At 40.8% G+C, this 24,271-nt stretch overlaps 1 protein-coding gene across 1 annotated transcript in view; it reads right to left on the reverse strand.

Annotated features, from left to right (window-relative positions):
* The window catches only part of COL4A2 (collagen type IV alpha 2 chain), a 145,810-nt gene that overhangs the window by 82,593 nt on the left and 38,946 nt on the right, over positions 1-24,271 (reverse strand). The window contains exon 4 of the mRNA XM_061472775.1: positions 23,472-23,552. Coding sequence (XP_061328759.1) covers positions 23,472-23,552 — 81 coding nt within the window. The remainder of the gene's footprint in view (positions 1-23,471; positions 23,553-24,271) is intronic.

Raw genomic sequence — 24,271 nt, forward strand, 5'->3', positions numbered from 1 at the left:
CAAGCATTTATTACAGGTTCTGGCAGCTGACTGGGTGTGTTGGGATGGAATGATGCCCCCCTCCCCCAACACATCTAGTTTAAAGCCTCCTTGACCAGTCTGGCAAGCCTCCTACGAAAACTGCTCTTTCCCTTCTTTATCAGAGCAGCTCCACCAGCCCCCACTAGACACTAGATCTTCAGGTTCATCAGGTGCACATTCCTGGAGAGAAAAGCACCAGCTAAAAGAGAAGGGTGTGGTTGGCATGGGGATAGCCAGGGAGGAAAAAGAAAAACAAGCAAGCAGGAAAGCAGGGTAGGAAAGAGTATACAAAGAGATTCCTTGGTAGCACGGATGGCCAGATGGGTTTTGGTGAAACTTAAGAGTGAATAAAACACCCTGCCTTAATTGTACTTAATAACCTGGTCCTAAAAGAGAAGAACAAAGGAAACAACAACAAGGGGAAGGTGGCTGGAGTATTTTGATTTTATTTTTCTGGGCTGTGAGAGGCTCTAAAATCTGTTACTGAAAGCCAGCCAGAAACACAACGAGCTAATCTGAAGACTTGCATTTTTTGTTTCAGCAGAAGAAAGTGCAAACCAATCTGAAATCAAAACACAGCTAATGTTCAGGAGACACTGGGTGGTAAGAAGCAGTTGTGTTTTGTAAGAATAAGCCATCAAGAAGAAGAATGCATCCTACTTTGATTTTTTTTTTTTTTTTTTCTAAACATGGATTTGAGGTCGATAAAAGCGAATGACCTCACCTCCCATGAGAGATAAAATTCCATTCATACAACTGATTAGCTAGAAGACAGTCCTCATTGCACTAAAACCATTCCAAACACACACCCACCCCCAAAACCTTCCCACAACCCCCCCAACACCACCCACAGTTCTCAGTGCATTGGAAAAGTAGCTGCTGACAAACGGGAGAGAAGTCTGTCTGCTGAGTTTTCCAAGTGTTATGTTTTGGCTATTTATTGGCATAGTTACATTGCAAATGAAGTTCTCGCTCGTTGGTATGTTCCAGCAAAATTTTGACCTAAGTAAAGGGTGTCCAGTCATTTTGGCCAACTGGCAGGGGTTGATTAAGATCCTTGGTATTTTTACTTTGTTTTGACTGGCTTTGAAAAGGCAGTCCTGAACAGGCTTTTCGCACTTTCTGGAATCTTAGAGAGTAGAGAAGGTATTACACTGCACGTGTAGAAACTGCCATGGGTCCCCCTAGTGCTGTGCAGTCACAGGCTGCCACTTATGCATTAATACCTCCACACCCTGATATACTACCCAGCTATGAAAACAAGATACACTCTTGTGCAAGCATTCCTTCCAAACTTTGACAAGGAAAATTATATAAAAAAACAAAGGAGTACACACATATTTCCACAATTCCTGGTGAATGCAATAATTTTCTCATGCTCTCCACCTTTTACCAGCTACAGACTGCAGTTTCTGGCACTTTGGTAAAAATATTTAGAGCCTCCTGGATAGTATGAGATTCTGACTGCAGACAGAAGAAACCTTCTAGAGACAGAGGAAGGGAATTGTCATACTGACTGAAAATCCTTATAGTATTTGTTGCAGATAGTCATATAGTCCATGCAATAATCCTCCACATCCTTGGCCTTAAATTCTTTAAGTACAGCTCTCACTAACAGGAGTTACTTGGCAATAAAATTTGCACTAAATATTGAGCTGCAGTTTTCAGATACGTACACATTTGTCCAATGCTAGATTCAAATCTAGCAAAGAGACATCACAGCAAGAACCTAATCCATGATGGAAATGACAGCTGTCTCATCTAATGACCTTTCTTGCCTCTGAGTTTTTGAAAACAAGCATATAGAGGCAGGTATAACTCATAGGACACATGAAGTAATGCCTATGCTCTTCTCAGTATTGATAAGCTCTGGGCCAGGTGGTCTAAGTTCAGTTGTGGACACTGTATTTCAAGAGTCAAGATAAAAACAATAAAAAATGATCTGTAATACAATAAACTTTACCTACAAGTAATAAATGAACAAGTCATCTCTCCCCAGACTACAGCAGCAAAGACTAAGTGGGGCATAATAGCAGAGATACCAGCACATGCCCTTCAGATATGTTGACAAGCTTGCTGGAAAGACTGTGGAGTCTCCATCATTGGAGGTCTTTAGGAAAAAGTTAGACGCATCTCTGTTGGCAACAGTAGCAGAACTGGCATACCTTACAGTTTACTAGGACACAAACAAGAAAAAAAGTCCTGTCAAATGTAATCAGTGCTTATAATTGTTGTGCTATCTACACAGTCTCAAAGAGATAAAGGCATCCATGTGAGAGGCACTCTATATACACATTGAGTAACAGTTTAGAGAGCTTTCACTGTAAATAAACAGGAGAGCTGAAGGAGGGAATTGTTGACATTTTCTTTACTAAGGTTGGGAACCTCAACAGTGGTATTAACCAAAAGACAAGAACCTAGTTTCCAAAAATACTCAGTACGAAAACCCTGGCTCCAGCTTCCCTAAGGAGCCCTCAACTCCCAGTTAGCTGCTTCTCAGTAAACAAGCATGATGACCAAAAATAACTCACAATGGATAAAACTCCATTTCAAAAATCCATTTTACTTAGGTAACTAAAGAAAACTGAGCTCTTGAGAGATTCACCTTATATGACTTAGTTTCCAGCAGACCAGGAGTCTGTGCCTAAGCCAAGGGAAGTAACGTTTCCTGAGAGCCCAAGGCTACAAGAGGAAAGCTTGCCTGGAGCTTGCAGGAACTCCCAAACCTCGTTTCTACTCATGCGCTGGCTATGGGCACAACTCAGACACTCATGCAGTTATTACTGAACTAAGAGAAAGACATACAGCTGGGCCAAAACCAGTCCTGATTCACTGCAGTAGAGTCAACCGTGAGCTGAAGGATCAGCTCCTGCTTCATTAGCTGGCTGCTAATCCACCTCAGCAGCAGGGACAACTTAATATAGTGTGTATATGGAAGAAAGAAGTGGGTTTTTAATGCCATTTTTTGGTAGTAACTTCCCACATACTCCCATGTTATGCAAAGCTGACACTGAGGCTGTCAACTGAAAAACAATACGTGTATTTAAGTACCTTGATTCCCAGCAGGCCTGGGAGTCCCAGAATAGTAAAAAGTGCATATCTGGTAATGAAATTGTCTAAAGACAATACTGAAATCTTATTTCTTTGGGGACAAAAAAAAAAATATTTTGAAAACGTTTCTGATTTTTGTTTGTTTTCTGAGCATAGATCACTCTAAAAGAATAACTGATACACTGTAGTAACACCCAATTTCAACCTGTGTGTTCTTGATTTACATAGTTTATTGTAAAGTTTAAAACTGCTTTAGAAGAAACATGTGTGGGCAAAGGAATGAGAATTGAAGAGAAACTACCTACATGGCATCTGACTAAAACCGGTCCAAAAAGAGGAAGACATGGTGTGCAGCAGGTCAGAGAGTATTCTTCCTCTTCTCCCACCATGGACCTTCATTTGTTTCACTCCAGAGCACACGGAAACTACCAACATCTGTCATCTGTACAGCTCTCAAACCTCATTTCAAGATCCTGAGTGGATGTCAGTAGCCCTTGAGTTTTGTGGCTACCTCTTGGTTCAATAGTGAATTTAGAGAGGTGAAAGTGGACTCTACAGCAAAGGTCGCATGCACAAGTTCTACTGAGTTCACCAGTTTTTTGGGGGTTTTTCACTTAAGAAATCAGAGTGGATAGTTTTAGCCTACAGGAGAAGCATGAGCTCAAGTCCAAAGTAACAGGGAACTTGTTTATTTTCACTCTGTTTCTCAGTGCATCTTCTTGTTCAGCAGCACTTCACTGTGCACCCTAAAAAGTGGAGAAAATCTGCCCTACTTTTGACCTGTGAGACTATAAATAAATGTAGACAAAACATAGACAATAGCAGACAACTGCATATTTTTACATATATTACATGAAATTATAGCAATATTCTTCTTCACAGAAGTTATTTCTTCCATTAAGCTCTTGATAACTTTCTGCTTAGTGAAAATGGTTGTGTGTGTGTGGCACTTTAATGTAATGACACAATCTGTAAGTACAATAGCCTAAGTTTAAATAATGCTTCCTCACAAAGTTTCAGACACACAACTAAAGAGTTAAGTAGTTTCCATGTTTGTTTTTCCTGGATCCTGTTCTGAGACTATCTTCCATAGCTGGAAAAGGTCAACATCCTACCATTAATACAACATTATTCCCACAAGTTTCTACAACAAAAAGAAGTTTTCATAAACAAAAGCCATTTTTTAATGTGGTGCATCAAGAGCCATGTTTACTTGTGCTGTTATTTTGCCAGTACCTTATGGTTTAGAAAAGATAAGGCTATTAACGGAATTTAAAATACATATTTTTTGATCTTATTCCACATTAGGAATGAAAGAAAATGTTACTGAACTGTCCTCCCAACTTCCTCTCTTGAGAGGTCAGGCAACTTGGCAATCTATCACTTCTGAAAAAAGTGATAGATTTGTATGTTTGGAGGAGCCACGGCATGTAAGATAAATTATATACAATCATTCAAAATTTTCTGAACTTTGAAAATAAATAATAATTCTATGTCATTAAGAAACCGGTTTGAAGTATTTTATAGCTATTACAGTAAAGCCCTAGAAATCTTCTCATAATCAAAATGCTCAGAGGAATTTCTGTACTTTGACTTTTAACTCACTTTGTTCCTATGCACTGGTTGGCAAACACAGTTCATCCGGGAAATGCGCATACATTTATAGTATTCCCATTTCTCAGCTTTCTGTGATACTTCAAGGGAGTGTTCATGAAAGCAATACCAAGGTACTTGCATGACATCTGGTTAAAAACATAAAAGCACAGAATATTGAAGAGAAGTGAAGGTTTTTTTCTTCACATGCCGTTTTCAACTGTGGCATCTGCTTTAATTGCCTTTGCTCCCAAAGTGTATGATTCACATCCCTTCTCTCCAGAGAAATAAATCTGCAAAACTAGTATGTGAGAACCAGAACATGGATCCTGCTATTTCTTCCCTTTAATCCTGTAAATCTAATGTGGAAAGAATGTATTGGAGTGCTGGTATCTGAAAATGAAGGTGTGGTTCATGGAATGAAATATGTGATGATCTTGAACTCTGAAAACTATAAATTGTTATCTGTTAGTTTAATTGATCTGCCTCTTTATAGCATGCCCTCCAGAAAACAATCAGTGAGCTGGCACATGGAGTCTAGTTTTAAATGAGAAATGCTCCTGTGAAGTTTTCTAACATGAGGGTAAACAGAAATCTGAAGGGACAGGGGATTCTTTAACTCTCCTGGCACTGCCCACACCATTTGTCTGTGCTGGTTCATGGTATAGGTCTGTCCTGGTCTCTGGGCCTGTCTCCTTGGGCACCTGTTTCTTTGAAGGTCTCTTTTTCCTCTCCACGATCCACTAAAGAAAAGGATTTTGTGACAGGGAAGCAACTTTGTCTGAAGTTTGGGCAAGTTACAAACCTTTGTAAAGCAGCACATACTCAGCGAGGGTTTTTACTTTCTGACACTGAAGCATGGTAATATCCCATTGCTTCAGTGTGCCCAAAACCTCACAGCTCCTCAACAGGACCAGGCTTAGTGAAGATGGAGCATCCCATGCTGGGTCTGTGGCATATCCCTGCCAATCCCTTATGTGGAGTGGTGTCAGCCTCACAGAGGCCCGGGTGGGTGCCCACCCCAAAGCTGAGGAGCTCTGGGAGGACCATTCCTATAGCTCCTCTTCCAAACCAGCCTGGGATAGATATGAAAAATGAAAGCAGTTTTCCTGTCCCTCCTCAGCTGGCATTCAGGCAGTGTGGAGCACACCCAAGGACAGCAGGCTGGATGGAGAGGTCAGTATAGGCTGCCAGCTGGAGGTGTTGGAAAAAATGGAAGCAAGGTTGTGAAAATGACAGTGGGAGTCAGAGGAAAGATGGGCCCCGGTGGCACAGGAAGATGGGGACTCAGAGCACCAGCACAAGAAGGGGCTGATTTTTTGAAGAACAACCAACCAACCAACCAACCAACCAATCAAACCAAAACCACCACCAACAAAAAACAACACCAAAACCAAACCAAACCAAACCAAAGGGCAACTGGTGAAGGAGGGACTTTATGGTCAAATGGGAATGCAGATGGCTGCAGTTTAAGTACAGAATAATGCATAAAGGGAAAGCAGCTGGAATAACTGCAACTTTAAACATTTTTTAATACACAATTCTGGATTACACAAGAGGTATATTACACAGGATCGATGACTGACAAGCAGGCTAGGATTTTGTACCTGAATCTGTGTTTCCATCTAAGAGCTATTCCTCCTGTGCTGCTGACTGTCCCCTCTTCTGAAGACAATGTGGAGAGCAGGTGAGGAATAGGTGGTGACTGCCACCTTAGCTGAAAGATATTCAGTGAGTCTAATCAGAGGAGTAAGATGAGGCAAGTTCCCCTTGAGAAGCTTTCACAAATGCGCTGCTCTTCTAATTTCTTGAAAGGGTCCCTAGGTATCTCATTTAATTGAGATACAGAATACCACAACCAAAAGAAGAGGGGTAGAACGCAGAGAATGATCTTGTAAGATAGTGATAAAAGTACCAGCATCCTGAAGTGGTTACAGGAACACACATAGTAGCACACAACGGAAAGTAAATTCAGTGCATTTCAAATTACTCAGGCTCCATATCCACCAGCCACAAAGCAGTAAAAACACGTAACACACTAACAGCAACAGAAGAGATTATATCATATAAGGGACACATCTGACTCTGGCTTTAAGAGAATCCAGAGGAGCACAAATGTCATGCTAAAACCTGGTGAGAGCCAACAGAGCATTACAAGCACCATGGCATTGTACAAAGGCATATGTACTGGCCATAGACTAAACTGGCCTAAATTTCAGGCTCATAAACAAAGCAGGGGACTGTTTCACAGCCCCCATCAGAATTTATTCTTAGCATATGTATCTGTCTGAATATTCAAAAGTCAGATAGGAAGTAAATGAAATTCATCAGCCATCAGCTGGCCAATGCTCCTGCTTCCTGGAGTGTTTACGGTTGTGCAACATTTCCTCTCACAGGGACAAAAATACTTGGTTACAAGACAAAATGTTTTTTTCAATCACTGGTTCTTAACAACAGTTCATTGCTGAGGTTTTCTTTGCTTTGTCTCTGCTTACCTCATGACACTTTAGCATCTAAACATTAGCAGCTTGTTTGAAAGACTTGCCTTCTCCTTGGTTTACATATCACCATGTACATTTCTGCAATTTTTCTTTCTGACTACCACCCTCTCTTCCTTCCAGCTCATCCTAACCAACTCAAGGAAACTTCTGCTTGTGCTATGATTACACCAAAAGCTTTGTGCCCATGGAAGGAGGCACTTCTAAGAAGGAAGTCTTGACGCTGTTTTGCTTTGTGGAGTAGTAGATTCATATCTCCGGATGGTTTTATCTCAATTCTCCCCTGACAGTCAAATTTAAGCAAAGATGGCTATTTCCTATTTCCACTAAAAGAAACTGAAAGGTTCTCACACAAGGGTAAGCTGAAAACTTAAGCATTTCCCTCCTGGACCTTCTGGAATGTCTTCGTTCCTGTTGCAGCTTTGATATAAAACACCTGGATCTTCCTCTGGTCAAACACAATAAAATCCGCCTGTGATGTCCTTGCTTTCTTACGAAACACGCTTTGTGTCTCTCATGAATTCTTAGATGCTTAGTTAGCTCTTAAAAAGCCAAACCTCACTTTGTGCCAAATTCCAGCTCCAAAAGCTAATCCAACCAGCAACCATGATAACAAGCGAGCAAACTAGAAATGCCCTTCTTGCAGAGCTTCAACCAATTTGTGTCTGGTGGAAACTGCTGCCATCTCTTTAGGAAACACACAGCTGGGGTGGGATGCTTCCCCCAACTTCTTATATGCGCCTGCTGCTAAAGGGATTAATTTACAACACATGCTCAAAGGGTATCATGTACTCACTTAAAGATTCTGGTTAACTGACAGATGTTACAAGATCCTAGGACTGACTTGCTTTCCCACTGAGTGAATTTTGAGGAAGTTCTTTCTTGAACTAAATGGCTATTTAAGGGGTAAGCCCAAGTTTGACTTACATTTCAATTCATGATAAGAACAGATTATAATACATGAGAAAACACAAGCTGACCAGTCTTCTCTAAGAAAACTGTGGTAGATGTTTGAATAAACAAACTGCAGGAATAGAAGAACAATTATAAATTAGGTACTGAATTTCATTATGGAAATGCTTTGAACTGAATTGCTAAAGAACTCAGACTCCACCAGACAGCCCTAACTGCATACGCTTCCCGAGATCTCCAACAGAATTTGGTTTAGAGAATTAGGAATATGAAAAAGATTTTACAGTATGAAAGATCTCTACCTCAAAGATCTCCTCTTGAAGCAAAGGATTCACAAGTGGCTGCAAGAGTGTTCCAGTGATTGTAAATACATGGCAGAAAAGTATGTTTATCCCACAAAAATGAAAAGGATTGCTGTTGATTTAGTACACAGAGGAAGGAACACATTCAGCTTTACAATTACGCTTATTGCAGGAGAGTTTATTCAGCCACTCAGGGTTCTGATTTACACACACAAAACCTCTTTGAAGTCAGTTAAGTTACACAACATATATAAACCAGTATAGGTCTCTGTCTAGGACTAAGAATAGATGGAGAAGGAAAATCCTTACAGGGAGAAGGCAGAAGACAATGTCTGTGAGGGGGAGAGTAAAAGCAACCCATTCTACAGCTGTGTAAATTCACCAAGCCCACAGATTCAGCAGACAATATGATGATGTATTTATACCAGAGTGTTGGGGCTTTTTAAGCAGATAAAAATAATTTTTTTTTTTTTTTTTTGAAGTGCACTTACTGAGAATGGTATTTAGTGTTTATTTAGTTTTGGTAAGCATGAAACAGTCATACTTAGGCAGGACACTGGCCTAAGCTTCTAAATAATTTCACAGGACTGAAATTATTTAGAGGCTTTTGGATGATTAAATGTATATATGCTTGATACATTTAGCAGTGGCTAGCACAAACTATTACTTAATAAAACTATTACTTTGTAATGGTATCTTTGATGGCTATACTGACTTTACTAGAGAGTACTCCTGTGTGTAGCAGAGATATGAGGCCCTCTACCAAGGGCTGGACATCCTGAGGATGGAAGGGACAGGAGGGTCTTCTTCCCTTACGGATGCTTCCTGGTGAAGCAAATCGATCATCCTCCTTGGCCTTGGTGGTAGCCACAGATCCAGACTAAGCCCAACAGACCTGTTCTCCACTTCCTTGTATCCAGAAAAACTTAGGCAGTTTCAGAGGCACAATGGAGGAGGATGGCAGCCCAGGGGGCATGAGAAGCAAGCCTGTTTTCTAGCACACTTGATTGCACATCAGGCCACAGAGGTGCTGGATCTTGCCCTGCATCTTTGACATCACTCCAACGCATACCGTTCCTCTTCTTAAGTGATGCTTGAGCCACTGCGCCAGTAGGAAAATATGCCACTACACACCTGCTGGGCGCTGAGAAAATAGCCCTAGAGGTGTAGGGGGTAGCAGATTCCTGCTGAGACACTGACCATGGCAGTGCCAAGGCCAGCAGTGGGATGAGGGCTGTGCTTCTGACGGCCGTGGCATGGCAAGTGTTAGGTACCAACCTGGGGCACCACCATCATGTCTCCTTTTTCCTCTTCCCTTTCTGCCCAGAAAAAATCATTTCCCACCGTGGATGAGCCGTGCCAGTATCTCAAAATGAGTGAGCTGGGCAATAGGTGGGGATTGAGAGAAAAAGAGAAGGGGAGGGAGGCAATGGCTGCTGCTGCCCCAGCACCCCTGTTACCTGCTGGGGGCAAGAAGAAAGCAGTGGGGCCTGGTGGCCTCCTGCTCTGCACATGGACCTCACTCTGCACATGGACCCATCCATGATTGTGGGTCTACAGGTCTAAGTGGTCTGCATTTTCGCCTACAGGCACAGGAAAACTCACTTTTTAAGCAGTTTTCTGTGGTGGCCAAAGGTCTGCTGCAGCTATATTTTATGCTGACATTTTTCAGATGGCTTTACAATTCACCAAGTGGTTTTCTTAGACATGGCTCCTCTCCTCAGGCTGCTCTGCTGTTCTTCTGGGGGGTGTAATGTTTTTCTCCAGTCTCCTTTGATGATAAAACTCTCTTCCCCTTTGAGAAGGCTTTGTGGTCTTTCCCCCCTTCTCTGTTCTACTGAGTTCTGGGTCTCTCTCCATGAACTTCTCTAATTTTAAGGCCATTATTTAATTGCCTTATAATAAACTGACTTCCATTTTGCATTTATATTTCATAGCACATCTGCAGCCTTTGAGATTTCACTGCATGGATGTTTCAAACCACACCATAGGATCTTGGCAGTCACACATGACTTCAGAGATTTTATACACATATATCTGACGTACAGAGGAAGTAATTAAACCATATGGACCTCTCCCATACAGTAGGAAGCACAGCAGAAATCTTCTCACTTGATTTATTATAACCTTATGTCATTTAGCAAAACCAACTTTGCAACTGTTTGAAGGAAATAAGCCAGCTGAGGAGGAGAGAGGACCTGCACGGGAGCTGTGGCTCAGGCAATCTGAGCCGTTTTGCATGCCTGTGGCTGTACAGTGCAGTCAAGACCTTGCTGGCAGCAGCAGGTATGAGCTAGAAGAGTGCAAACTCTGCAGTTTGGTTTGTGAGATTTTGTAACAATAAGGAAAACAAATGCATCTGTCCTCAGCCTCCACATTTACTTCTTCCTCAGCTCTGATGGCAGAGGCTAAGGAGGAGGGGCTGCAGGGGACAGCATCAGAAACTGTCCCTTGTCACACAGGGGGACACCACCCCTCTATCCTCCAGCCTCGCTCTGTGCACACAGGCCGAGGAAGGATGAGGCTGGGCTCAAGCAATTTAGCCTGTCCTGTCTGCAGAGCACACTGATGGTGAGGGAATGGCCCCTACAATCTCTGCCACTGTGCAAAGCACCTAGCAAATATAAATAAAATAAAATAAAAGCTATGGGAAAGGGTGCAAGATAGTGTTACACCGCACATCGGTGCCAAGCTTGTGGAGGAGTGTGCTGTGTAATGGAAAGGGAGTTAGTCTCACGGCAATATAGTGGTAAGGGAATACTCTGCAGTAGCAGTACAGTCATATTTGAACTAAAGAGCTTCCTGTGGAAAGTATGTTCTATCCGGAAACTCACATGCCAGTTCTTGCCCTCATTAAATACCATAATAATGAACATATATGGGTCCAACACCCACAGTGTTGTGTGGTGCCTTTGGGCCCTTTGCTGTTGGAGACCTTATCCACTGGAAAGAAGCTGTCACTGTGCCCCTCTGCATGCTGCTACCTCTGCCATTAATGTGGAAGTGCTAGCAATGCTCTTGGCACTGTAAAAAGAGACACACACAGCCAGATCCTACCCCAAGGAGGTCACATCCTAACACAGCCAAGCACAGCCAGCTGTGAAGACCACCGCATCCTGCACTGCAGAGGGAAGAGTTCATCTCACAGAATTCTCTCATTCCCCTTCCAGGCCACCAAGAAGGGAAGTTTCTTACAGGAAGCCTTCACCATGAAAAGGGTGGTGAAATGGCAAAGGAAAAGGTGTTATGTACTTGGAGCAGATAACAGAAAGGTCATAAAAGAAACAGAGTAGAAGTAAAGGAACTAGGAACTGAGAAAAAGCCAAAAGCAAGAGGTGCGTTATAGGGGAAAAAAAGGGAGTATTTGGATCAGAATAGAATAATACAGACGCATCCAAGCCCTTATTAGACTGGACAGAAAGACTATATTGGCTGCTGTACTCTGAATGGATTGAAGCAGTACGTGTACTGGGGAGGACAGCAAGCACCAGAACTTTCTCTTTTTACTTTGCCAATGTCCTTGGGGCCAAATAAAGTTGCTTTTAAAGAAGTTATAAGGTTTGATAATATCTCTTCAATCAGTGATACTGTATTTGCAAAAATTAGTGTTACTAATAAAACAAGCAATACTTAGGCATAGAATTTCATCAAAAAAAACATGACCTATATTAAAAAAAAGAAAAACAACCCCAAAACACACACAAAAAAAACCCAACAACCCTGAAGAGCTTTTCTTTACTGGCACCTATGACAGCACTAGACAGAAAGGAATCCAATAGATTAATACAGTCTTTTCATAGGCAAATAATTTTAGCTTGTGGGAAAAATAAATGCAGCATGGATGTTTTATTTGTGTTTGCAGCTTATTCATTATCTACAGCTGTTCTCCATGCCTAAAACACAGACTTCTATCCTTCAAGATTGTCTTTCTGCATGCTCCAAAAATGAATATATAATTTTAAGATATTTTAATGCTTGTCATCCTTTTCCTGATGAATGTAATGGAAGCACTTACATAGACTTCAACAGCCCTGCTCATTACACACTGAAAAGTACTTGTAAACCTTAGGTAAAAACTGAGGTAAATAAGGAATATTTATTCTCTTTTAAGTGTCAGTAAGAAACTGCTGAGAACGGGCTTGGTCTGTCCTAGCAGATACTATTCATGATGACTGACTGCCCATTCCCACATTCCTGCTCTCTCCAGGTCAGACTCAAAGGATTCCACTAATAGTTTGGTACTTACCAAAGGAAAATGGGTCAATGTTACTTGCTCCCATGTGACAAAAATAGAGAAAATAGAAACAAGCACCATTTGAGAAACTTGTAAAGCCTTGGACACATGTCATGAGAAACATCTACGCTCTCTTGAGTGTAATTTCAGTGCTAAAAGATGAGCTGGATTATCCTCCTTGGACGCCAGTGTGAGCTACCCAGTTACAAAGCATGACTATCACCCACTCGCTGCACGTTGTTTAAACTCCTGCTCACAGTAAGCAGGAATTGCAAAACTTGACCAAAAGCACAAAGAATATTTCTGTGCAGTAGCTGCACTGTCTACCAGAAGCCAAAGCCTGAAGGTATAACCAAATGGACAGTATATTTGTCCTAAACCAATCTTAACAGCACATTTCATTTCTGTAATGAAGTGTAACAATATGTGAAAACCAAACAAAAATATCAATGATACATGAGAATGTACTGTACTTGTACAGTCTTGTTTTATCTTCTGCAATAAAATTGTTCTTCATTCCTTACTGTGATTTCTCTTACTTTTTTCTCCATCTCTCAATTAAATTTGTGATATGCGGATGGCCAAATACACTCTTAAAAATGCTGCCCTCAAATTGAATTCCTAAAATAACAGAGAAATACCTTCTCAATTTATCAGCAAACTGCAGTAAGATCTGTTTTCTTATTTGAGTGTAACAAGCCCATAAATCAATAGAATACGTAGGTAAAGCAAGAGGAATCAAATGTTTTCTTTTCAACACAAGAGCTGGATCCACGTTACAAATAGTCAATCCAGCACATTTATTTCAGTCGTAACTTTGTTTAATCTACAACCTTGGTATTCATTTTGATTGATTACACTAATTCTTGAGCTTTATCCAACATTTTTGAATTGTTCTCCCATCACACCAGCTGAGATTGCAAAGGTTTTTGATAAAAGCTCGCAGGAGAAGTAACTGCAAAGATCTAACCTGGATCAATGGACTTTAGAGAGTAAAGTGCAGTATTTGTACAAATGCTGAAAACCTGTAGTTATTTTGGTGGAGATAATGTATGTAAATACATATAAGTTTCAAAAGATGAAGTTAAAAACGTAAGTAAAATAGTGTATGTGTCCTTTTGACTGCCTTTCAGTCAAATATCATTCTTTTTCTCCTGTACAGTTAATTTGAACAGATTTTGGAAGAATTTTGCTTTCAGGGCTGGAGCAAAAGACAATTGCACAAGAGAGTGCAATCTGTTAGCATGGGATGGGCTTAACAATACTGTAGTCCTTTAGATTACAAATACATACAATTTTTTAAGATTAGGATTCAAACAATGGTTCTTATCTGTCTGAATCAGAAATGCTCTGCAAAAGAAGAAAAGAATAAAAATGAGGGAAAAATAATTTTTTGGTCAACGTGTATTTTGCTTGATTTGAAAGAAAGACTCCATTTGAGTTTATTTCACCCTTTAAACATTCTTTATTGTATTCTGAATATTTACAAATGAAAATGTGATTTTGGTGTGAAAATTTAATTGCGTTCCTGCATATATTCGAACAAATCACTCTGCTTCTTCTTACATGGTTTGTATTTTTCATTTGAAAAAAATTCTGAGGAAAACTTTTCACCGACTCTTCCCACATCTCAGATTTTGTGTAGAATGAATATATGGAAGCAGGATTCATTGCTTCTTGCTCATGGGAAAGTTATCTAACCTCCTTCCACCAGTTCAAAAAGATCTCTGATGTTGATTAAACATGTATAAACAGAGCTAAAAGAAAAAGGAAACATGCATGCTTCACTCAAAAAAATGTCAGGACAAATGTACTGAAGACCAGCAATTAGCAACCAGCATGAGTACCCCACTACAGATAGTCAGTGTATCCCAGGTTAAGCAATTTTCACTAAATAAAACATTAGATCATAAACCAGTCAGTAAGTTTCAGACTGACTCAAGTTCAAGTTCTGTCAAGCAAACCTGTACCCTGCCTGACTTCAGTAGCTAACTCTAAAGATTATGGGCCTGTTTACTGCTAACAGCTCCTTAAATTAAGCCTTTAGCCTAAGATTTAGATGCCAATGGAACAATATCAAGACTTTAGGGATTCATGTACGCTGTCAAGACCTTGTAAGGCAGTGTTTTGAAAGTATAAATGTAAACAAAAGTGTGCATTTAAAACTGTACCCTCAAACACGTGTGTAAAAGGAAACTACTCTTGTATCTGAAAGCAGAATTTAGCTTCACAGTTAAACACTTTTATATGCTAACACTCTTCCTGTCTTTTGTAGCCACCAGTAAACTGCTTTCCAGTACTACTCTAACTAGAGAAAAAAAGGAAAATTAAATCTTAATGTACCATACCAGATTTGATTACAGTATTGAAAAAATGAAGGTTGCCTCCTTGTTCATGAATAATGCTTATTAGTATTACAGGTATTTTGCTTTTAAATCTGCTGCCATTACAAATACCTCTCCTCTGAGGGCAGCTCCTCTTCCTGGAAATTTCCAGAGACTTAACCTTGGCCTATAAAGCAATGTGAAGTTTTGAAGCATCATTTTTTGGTACTTCATATCCATTCTAGTGCAGAATCTGACAATACTTAAGAAGACACGAGTAAGTTTGCTCCCAAACACTGGAGAGCAAACAGGATGCTTTTCAAACCATTCCTGTCTTGGGAAAGTAAGAACAAAAAGACAAAGACAAGCAAGGGCAGGCCACTGCAAGGCATGAAAGCTTTGTGAATTTTTTGCTTGCATGATCACTGGGTTTCTTCTGGTGGTGAGTTCATGTTTAGGTGTTTGCTGAGTGGCTTCCTGGAGCGGATGAACTGGCAAGGTGGTTCCTTGACCTTTACTATGCAGGAGCTTCCACAACAGAGGAGCTTACATCAGCCTGTATATAGAGGCTTAGGTCAGCTTGCCTTCTCCTCAAGACCCCTAAGCACATCAGTGAGGCCAGATCTTGCTTGTTGCTACTTGGTTTAACACGGGTAGAGCAGGGAAAGGGAAAAGTAATCCCAATCCCTTTTCAGTGGAGAAGTTAGACTGATAGAAATATCCAAGAGCTAACAAATTGTAAGCTCAGGATGCAGGCAGATGCTGAGCAACAGAAAAGAGACACTCTTCAGCAGAGTGAAAGGTCTGTTTTTACTGATCTATAGAAACATAGAATAGCTTGTGTTGGGAGGGACCTTTAAGACTACCTAGTTCCAACTGCCCTACCATGGGCAGGGACACCTTCCACTAGACCAGGTTGCTCAAAGCCCTGTCCAACCTGGCCTTGAACACTCCCGGGGATGGGGCAGCCACAGCTTCTCTGGGCAACTTTGGCTGGAGCTTGCAGCAGAGAATGGGCAAAATTTGTAAGTGCTTCTACAGCAGTGTTTGAGATCTAAAAACCAAGGTTACAGAACTATACTAATTGGCAACAAACAACACCCCTGATATAACAGACATCTCATGCTGGTGAAATGAGAAAAATCAGTGGCATACAGAACTGCTACGCTGTCTAATTTACATAGGTGACAGAAAATATGGATACAGCCAGAGAAGTGGCACAGCATGTGAACACTAAAACAAAGCGTAACAGAAAAAAAACCACTGAGGGCAATGGGAAGCATTAGCGAATCCTTGTGAGGGGAAATAACAGAAAGGTAGGATTTGGTTTATATTTAGGACTCCCCTGTTAAAAGACACTGATCACAAAATACTCAGTGAAATTAGAGAAGCTTCACAACTAGGTCAGGTAGCAATACTGGCAAATTCCAACTACCAATGTATTGTCAGGCACAATGCCTCCTCCCAATGAGATAAGGAGAAAGAACTTTCAATACAGCAACTGGTCACTTAGTGGTGAGCTCTGGGACCCATAAGAAAGGTTGCAGCTCTGGGTTTAGTCTTGAGTGCTGCACAGGACCTGCTTCAAGAGGTACTAGTGGAAGAACTGCTCTGTAAGAGCTTCACAATATAACTGAACTTAATGCTCTCATGGGATGGAGTAAGCCAAATAAATACCTCACACAGATATCTAATTCAAGAAGGGGAAATACATAAAAATCACAAAAATAGAAGCCTAAAGCAACCTGGAGGATTTTCAAAAACACTGTATTAAAAGCCCTGGTAAACTGTGTGTCACATATCAAAAAGAAAGTAAAACACTTCAATAAAAACCCTGCACAGCTCATAAAAAAAGCTAAGAAGGCTATCATAGGGAAAAAGGTTAGCATTTAAAAAAATTGCTGAAATGAACATGAAAGCTCATAAAAACCAGATCAAGAGTAAATGGCTACTAGGATGGCTAAAAAAGAATGTGAGTATTTTGCAGAAGATCATCAAGACGATAGTAAAAAGTTGTTTAAAGAAAAGCAAGAAGCCATCAAGGGAAATAGTAGTACCAGACTATGCCAAAGGCTTGTAAGGGGCACTTTGGGATGATAAAGCCATAGCAGAGAAGTTTATTGACTTCTTTGCATAGGTCTTAACTGCTGAAGGTGTTTGAGAGGGTCCCAAATCCAAGCTATTTTTGAGCCAGATTAATTTCAGGTAAATATAAAAATATAGAATCATAGAACCATAGAATCAAATCATAGAATAGTTAGGGTTGGAAATGACCTTAAGATCATCAAGTTCCAACCCCCCTGCCATGGGCAGGTACACCTCACACTAAACCATCTCACCCAAGGCTCTGTCCAACCTGGCCTTGAAAAAGTATTAGATAAGATACAGATATATATATTAAATATAAAAGTAGTAGGTAAAATATGCAAGGCAGGTGTTACTAAGTGAGTGAACAGGAGCAGGTGATATTCGCCTGTGAATTCTGAAAGAACTCAAGTGTGAAACTGCAGAGTTGCTGGTCAAGGTGTGTAACCCATCATTACAAACTGCCACTGCAACAGCGGGCAGCTGCTAACCAAGCTCCCATGTGGAAAAGAGAATCAAGAGGAGACCCTGTATATTACGAGACAGTTTATCTGACTTTCCTGCTTGGAAAAGTTATAATCTGCCTTAAAGAATACAATAACTGAGCACAAGGATAAGCATGGTAAAGCAGGCCCTAATGACAGTAATGTATTTGGTTTTTCAAAATGGCTTTGACAAAATACTTCACCAAAGCTTTTTAAAATAAATTCCCTAAGGGTTGCAAGAGAGGTGCTGTTATGGACTGAAGGCTGTTAAAGGGTAGGAAGAATAGTGCTTGATGGTCACATCTGCAACAGCAGTGGGTCCTCTCAGACATGGGTGCTGGAACTGGTTTTAGCAAAGACTTCAACAGTGATCAGAAGGCACTGAACTGTGAAAAATCCAAGTCTATACATGATACTAACCTCTCTTAGATTGTTAAATGTGATGTTGGTAAAGGAGGATGGGGAGATCTAGTGATCTCCCATGTTGGGACATCCAGAAGAACCCCACCACACTGGGTGGGCAGATAAGCTTCAGTGTTGAGGGGCATCAGGAACGGTACTGTGGAGAAAACAGAGGATGTCAACTTGCTGCTAAGCAAGACCTTGGTGCACACATAGTTGTGTGTGCTGTGTACTGTTCTTGTCTCTCACAGAAGAGAGAGAAAAATAAAGGGACTAAGGGTTGGAGTGTTGCCTTCAGAAGAGAACCTAAAAAAGGCTGCCACTCTTCCTTTTGGATAGGAAAAAGCTGAGAGGGAATATGACTGAGATTTACAAAATTAGGGAAGCAGTTAATAAGGTAAATGCTGAGCTGCTCTTCCCAAATCTTATAGTACTAGAAATAGGGTGTACTTGATGAAATCAGAGGGAGATTGAATTAGAACAGGTTGGACAGTGATCTTGCATTATTTGAGTAGTTCAACCCTTAGTGTCACTGGAGGTTGTGAACAAATACACTTACAACAGCTTCAAAAAGGAATGAAGACAAATTCAGGGAGAAACAAAGATACTGAAGGAACATACAAGTAGGGTGATCTTGGGTACAAAGGAAATAGACTGCGCAAAGTTGCCAGACCTCTGTGCTCCCTGTAAATAGCATCTCCTACTGCTACTGCCGGGGAGACAGTAGCGGACTAGAGGAATTACTGATCTAATTTGAGAAGACCCTTCTTATGTTCTTATTTTGTAAAAACAGTAAAATATCAGATTTCATCAGCTATATCAACTTACACTAACAGTTACAAAGGAGCTACTGCCATTATACCAGCTTAGAAGCCAGTTAATTGTGATGCTCAAGAATTACACTAACAGTTGATAAAATAATTTTATTGGATTTAAACATTTTCCTAAGATATAAAAATGGAATTGACTTAAGAACATTTTAAGTGCTGTATTTTTTTTTACTGTTTGTTTGTTGTTTTTCTTTTTAATTATGAAGAGAAACTTCTTCTAGATCTATCCCATGTGTTAAGATTTAAACTTGCATGGAAAATGCTCGTAAGTAAAGATCAGACACTAGACTTCACAACTCTATAGCACTCAAAAGCAGACGGGATAGCTTACCCTTGGCCACCTCATTAGTGTAAGCAATGGAACAGATATCTGTAATGGAATTATAATGAACCCTCATGTCAGTCTTAGTTAAAAAGAAATGTTTAGGCATTCCCCAAAAGTGGCCTTTGTGGAGGGACTTGAAGCTGTCTTTTCATTTCACAGTTTGCATTATTCCAGCCCCTAGGAAAAACAATGGCTAAGCGGCTCAAGCACTGTTAGATGCTTGACTCAGAAAGTATAAAGCCAGATTTCAATAGAGTGCATTTTCTCACTCTATAGAAAGATCAAAAAGATTTCTACTCACTTCCACTTTCTACAATGCCTTCTAGGTTGATTATGAAGTGAAGTTGATTATGAACTTCAATAGGTCAAACAGCTGGCCACTGTACTGGAAGGAATTACCGTTTCCTACATAAGTGCATTAATGTTTAACAGATTCTAGGAGTGCATATATTGTACCCTGTGCAACATATGGTTTGCAAAGAACTATAAATCTCAACATTTTAGGAGTTGCAAAAAAACAAACAAATAAAAAAAAAACCCAAACAACCAAAACCAAACAATCCCCAAAAAATAAAATAGAGGAAAAATAAAAAAAACGAAACAAGAAGTTTTTAGTTTGTTGTTGTTTTTTTTTTTTTTACCCCTTTAATTCAGGGTTTCCGTTTCATTCAAAGCAAGGTTTCAACACCGTATCAGTGCTTCTCTTTTCTCCTTTCTGTCTTACCCAGGCACCTGGGTACTCCTTACAGTATTTTCTCCACATGTAGCTTAGGGAGTGGTTGTCTGTTGTGATAGAAGAACAACTTAGGAGAAGTTGTCTTAGGAGAAAATAAGAAGATGAGTCTGTCTAATCATAGGGAGAAGATGAATCTGTTGTCTTTCCAAGTTTTCTTGCCATGTGGATTTGAACACTCCTCTAGGAGCTTCACTTCTCGATGGAACTTGGCTGAGCTTTTTGCCAGCTGTGAGAAGGGGAGATGAGGGTGAGGCTGGGCCCCTAGCTTGACTGCTGCAGCCCCAGCTCCAACCACCTGCCTAGTTGCAAGGTATGGTTAAATGGACTTGATATTTTTATCCAGCTAACAGTAAATAGTACCTCAGTTAAAGTAAAATAACTAGGCTACAGTGAAAAAAAACAAAGACCAGAATGCCATTAGACACTAGAAAAGACACAGCTTATGGAAGAAGTTCCTTTTACTTTTTTTTTCCTCTGAAGGTGTGAACTGAAAATTGAGACAGGAGGTGGAAACCTCAAAGGGATTGGTTGTGTGTGGCCCAGGAAAGACATTCCTTAGAGAAACTTCCCTGAACAACAGCTCAGCATTTGCTGTGAACTATGAAAACTATGTTTGTACATGGTTATCAGCAATATCCTATGATTCTCTGAACATTTTAATTTGACCTGTTTTCCTCCTGGGAATGAGGCAGAATGTGCTTTTCACAGCCCTGGGAGCAGCTCTGACGAGAGGCACGAGGTTGTAGGTTAGCTGCTGTCTTTGCCTTGCTACAGCAGCTCCCCCAGTGCTACAGCAGGCAGATGAAGCTTCTGCTGTTTCATCTTCCCGTCCCCAGCAGATTTCATTGTGCTGTGTCTGAGCCTAGGGAAAGCTGCAGGGCTGAGTTCACACACCTCTTTCCAGTAGGCCTGCTAGATGCATGCTCTAATTCATGCTAGGTGGCCTTTTGTCCCTAAAAACTGCCTGTTTGAACCAGGATTCAACTTTCGTGTGCCTTCGTGCCTAATCTCATCAGTCCCAAGCCCACAGCAGTGTAGACAGAAGCTCAGGGCTTCCAGTTGTCCTGCATCTGGACACCTGGCACAAACTACCAAAGCCTGGCTGAATCCTCACACATCTACACAGTGCCTCTCTGTTTCTAGCGCAGATCCCCCAGAAGGTATCAGTGGAAATATTTTGTAAAGAACACTTTTTTAAAAACAAAAGCCATTAGATTAAGACAACAAATAAAGAGAAGCATCTTTATTTAAATATCTTTATTATCTTAAATAAAGCCTTTATTTAAATGCTGTACCTTCAGACTGTAACTGACACAACAGAAAATGAAGCAGAAGCACATATAAATAAAAAGTAGGTATCTCTTCAGACCTTTTCTACTTTCATAGTTTGCAACTGTATTTACCACTCCAATGAATTTACTTCATTCAACAGCTTCTGATATGCATTCATTAGCAGCAATCCAAAGAAAGTGTTTTTGTTTGCCTGGTTCTGAGAGAATATCCAGGAGATGGTGGAGCTGACAGCTGACTGCAGACCCTCACGGTGCTGCTCCCACCCTAGCTCCAGATGCCCTGCAAGTGACAGCTCTGTTGCACCTAAGGTAGTCACTGCAGAAGCAGGCTCTGACAGAGTGCTTCAGGCACTCTTACAAGTGCAAACATGCAATATGTCTATTGTGCATGTAATGAGTCACTTTGAACAGCAAACGTGTGTCATGCAGAGATTTTGTAGGACATTTTGTAGAAACAAATATTCCCATTGAGGATTAGCATGAGACCAGAAGCAAGACCAACACTGTTCCTTAAACCAGATGTTTAACAGAGGTTGTGACATCTGAAGAGATGAGCAGACACAGAATACATGCAGTGTATGCTGACTCAGAATGAGGCATGTCATTTCAGAGTTAAAATACTATTTTTGAAGTGGTGTAAAATTCTTTACATCACTTTCCCCAATACTGCTTCACATCTTGCACAATTTACCACAAGTAGCAAAACATAATTTATCTTTTGTAACATCCTCCTTTTCTCCTTTTTAATGTCTATTTAAAGGGAGGCCAATGTGAGTACTTACTGGGGTTACTTACTTCCCTGGGATAAATCAAAGAGTGAGAGTGGTAAGTACATAAAATCTGCCCTTACCTTCCAATCTAGATACTAAGCAACTCACTGGGAGCTTCTCATCAGTGGCACCTGACTGGTTCTCTACTCTGATAACTTAGTATTTTTCGCTTTTCTAAACTATGCATTTACTTTCTAGCTACGTCTTTTGTCCTGTAGACTTGGCAGTTTGAAATTAAAAGTTATTCAGTCAAGAAGGAATGTGAAAAATATTTCACTCAAGAAAGTTGTAGTTTTGCAACAAGTATTTCCACAAACCCTAACAAGTACATCCATGCTTTGCTTTTAGAAGCCAAAAAATTGACACTGAAAAGGCATAGCAATGTCATGCTCGAAGCCATTTCATACAGCATTAGTTTGTGACTTACAGAGCCCTTGGAGGGAAGTGGCAGGAGGCACTCACCAAACTTCATGTGTGGGATGATGAGGGTAAGGCAGTAACAGCTGGAGGGAGCCTCACTGGAAGCTGTCTCAGGGGAGGACTTGTTTGTCCTCAGCTTCACGAGTTTGCCATTAGCTTAATGTAATGGAAAGCAGACCATGAGAGGATCATGGTCAGGGGATGGGAGTATCACCATTACAGTACTTATGGCATGGTAACCCCAGAATCATCTGACTTCCATGGAGACAATGGGACTTCTGCTGTAAACAAGAATGTTCCTCATCTCCCACCTACACTGTGACTTTCTTACTATCTCTTTCTCCACTCAGACGTGGAGTCAAGCTTGAGGAATGCAATGGGAACAGGAACTGATGTTTCGCTGCATGGAGGGAAGGCAGAGAACTAAAGAATCTTATGAAGTTTATGATAGCAGAAGGAGCATATGACCTGCCACCACGTCTCTTGCCTGACCTATTCTTAGAGATGGGTGGATGGAAAAGGCTGAGTCACTGTCTCAGCTGCAGAAGACCAAGCTGTGCAGAAGGAGCCTGCCAGCCGGGGCTCCAAGCCATACAGGATAAGGAACTGCCCTATTTCTTGGAGCTCTTTGCAGCAGGTGGCTAAACCCCTCCACCCCATGTCCCTTTCTCTGCCTCATTCTTCACTATTCCCTAAAACAAAGAACAAACTATCAGCAACAGCCTAATGCCAGTAGTCCCAAGCAGTTCCCTTCTAGCAGAGATTTCAGGTTTTGCAGGCCTGGCTCCCTTTCGCTTTAATGGAAATCACATGTATGTTATAGCTTTTCATGAGATGCCATTTTGTTAGAAAGACTTCAAGAACATTGCTGAGTGATTTTGTCCATATTCATTTAGCACTGTCACAAAATGCAGTGATACTGTAGAACATAACATCCCTAAAATTCTGATCTGATCAGCTTGTCGTGGCTATTAGGTCCCTCGGCCCTGATCTTTGAGAGAAGAACCTGCCATATTTCATAACACTGCATTTCTTCAAATCTACAAGCTCTTGAGGAAGTAAGACGAAACAACAGTAACCTTTTCCTGAAAAAGAATAATTGTTTGAATACTCTAGCAGACTGATGCAAGTCCACCTTTATGAAACAACACTGAACATCAAGAATGTTTTACAGGAAAAAATGTTACTTACACGGCTTCCTTTTTCAGGGAAGCACTGACATCCTCCACTGCAATCTCTGCCTCCACATGGTCCTGTGTACGTCTTCCCACCCTGCAAACCAGAACACACATAAAATGAAAGTTAAAAGATATCAGCCACAATACCTAGCACAGCACAATAAGCTTTGATTAACAGGCTTGCTGAGAACTTGCCCAAGCAAAGTCCAGGATTAGATCTATGACTTCCAGTTGAAACTTCTTTAATCTCTGCTTAGAAGCAGCCATGAGTGGCTTTCCAGTTCTTGGAGATCAAGAAATATAATGCTACTGTATTATTTTCCCTTCACATTTTCAAAACATTGCAGCTCCATGATGAGCAGTATCTCGCACATCTTTTTGACACATGCAACAGATATCGTATCACAGAAGTGCAGCTGCTTGGATTCTTCAGGGACAAGGACTAAGTCCTAGGTCACGATGCAGCACATCCTTCTATGCATGCTCTAAATCGTTGCTATACTTTAAAATATTTATGGGTGGACATAAAGGAAGATGTAAGTATCAGGTTCAAAACCATAAGCCAAACTCCTGCTCTCTCCTCTTCAATGACTATCTATTCTAGAGGTACCTAAAACCTGCTAGCAACCAACCACTGTGACCTAGAAGTCAGACACAGATTAAGTAGATGGCTGCAGTTACATCTCTCTTGCCTGTCCAGAACCACCTTGGCCTGGGCTGAAAATGCATGGATCACAAAATATGCACCATTCCGTGTAAATCCTTGGATGGTCTTCAACAGGCAGGCCAGCTCTGATTACACCTAGCACACTG

Source organism: Pezoporus flaviventris, unplaced genomic scaffold (genome assembly GCF_033815535.1).
Source record: "Pezoporus flaviventris isolate CSIRO_AGI_PZ_B2104156 unplaced genomic scaffold, CSIRO_AGI_Pfla_v1 ptg000072l, whole genome shotgun sequence".
Lineage (NCBI taxonomy): Eukaryota > Metazoa > Chordata > Aves > Psittaciformes > Psittacidae > Pezoporus > Pezoporus flaviventris.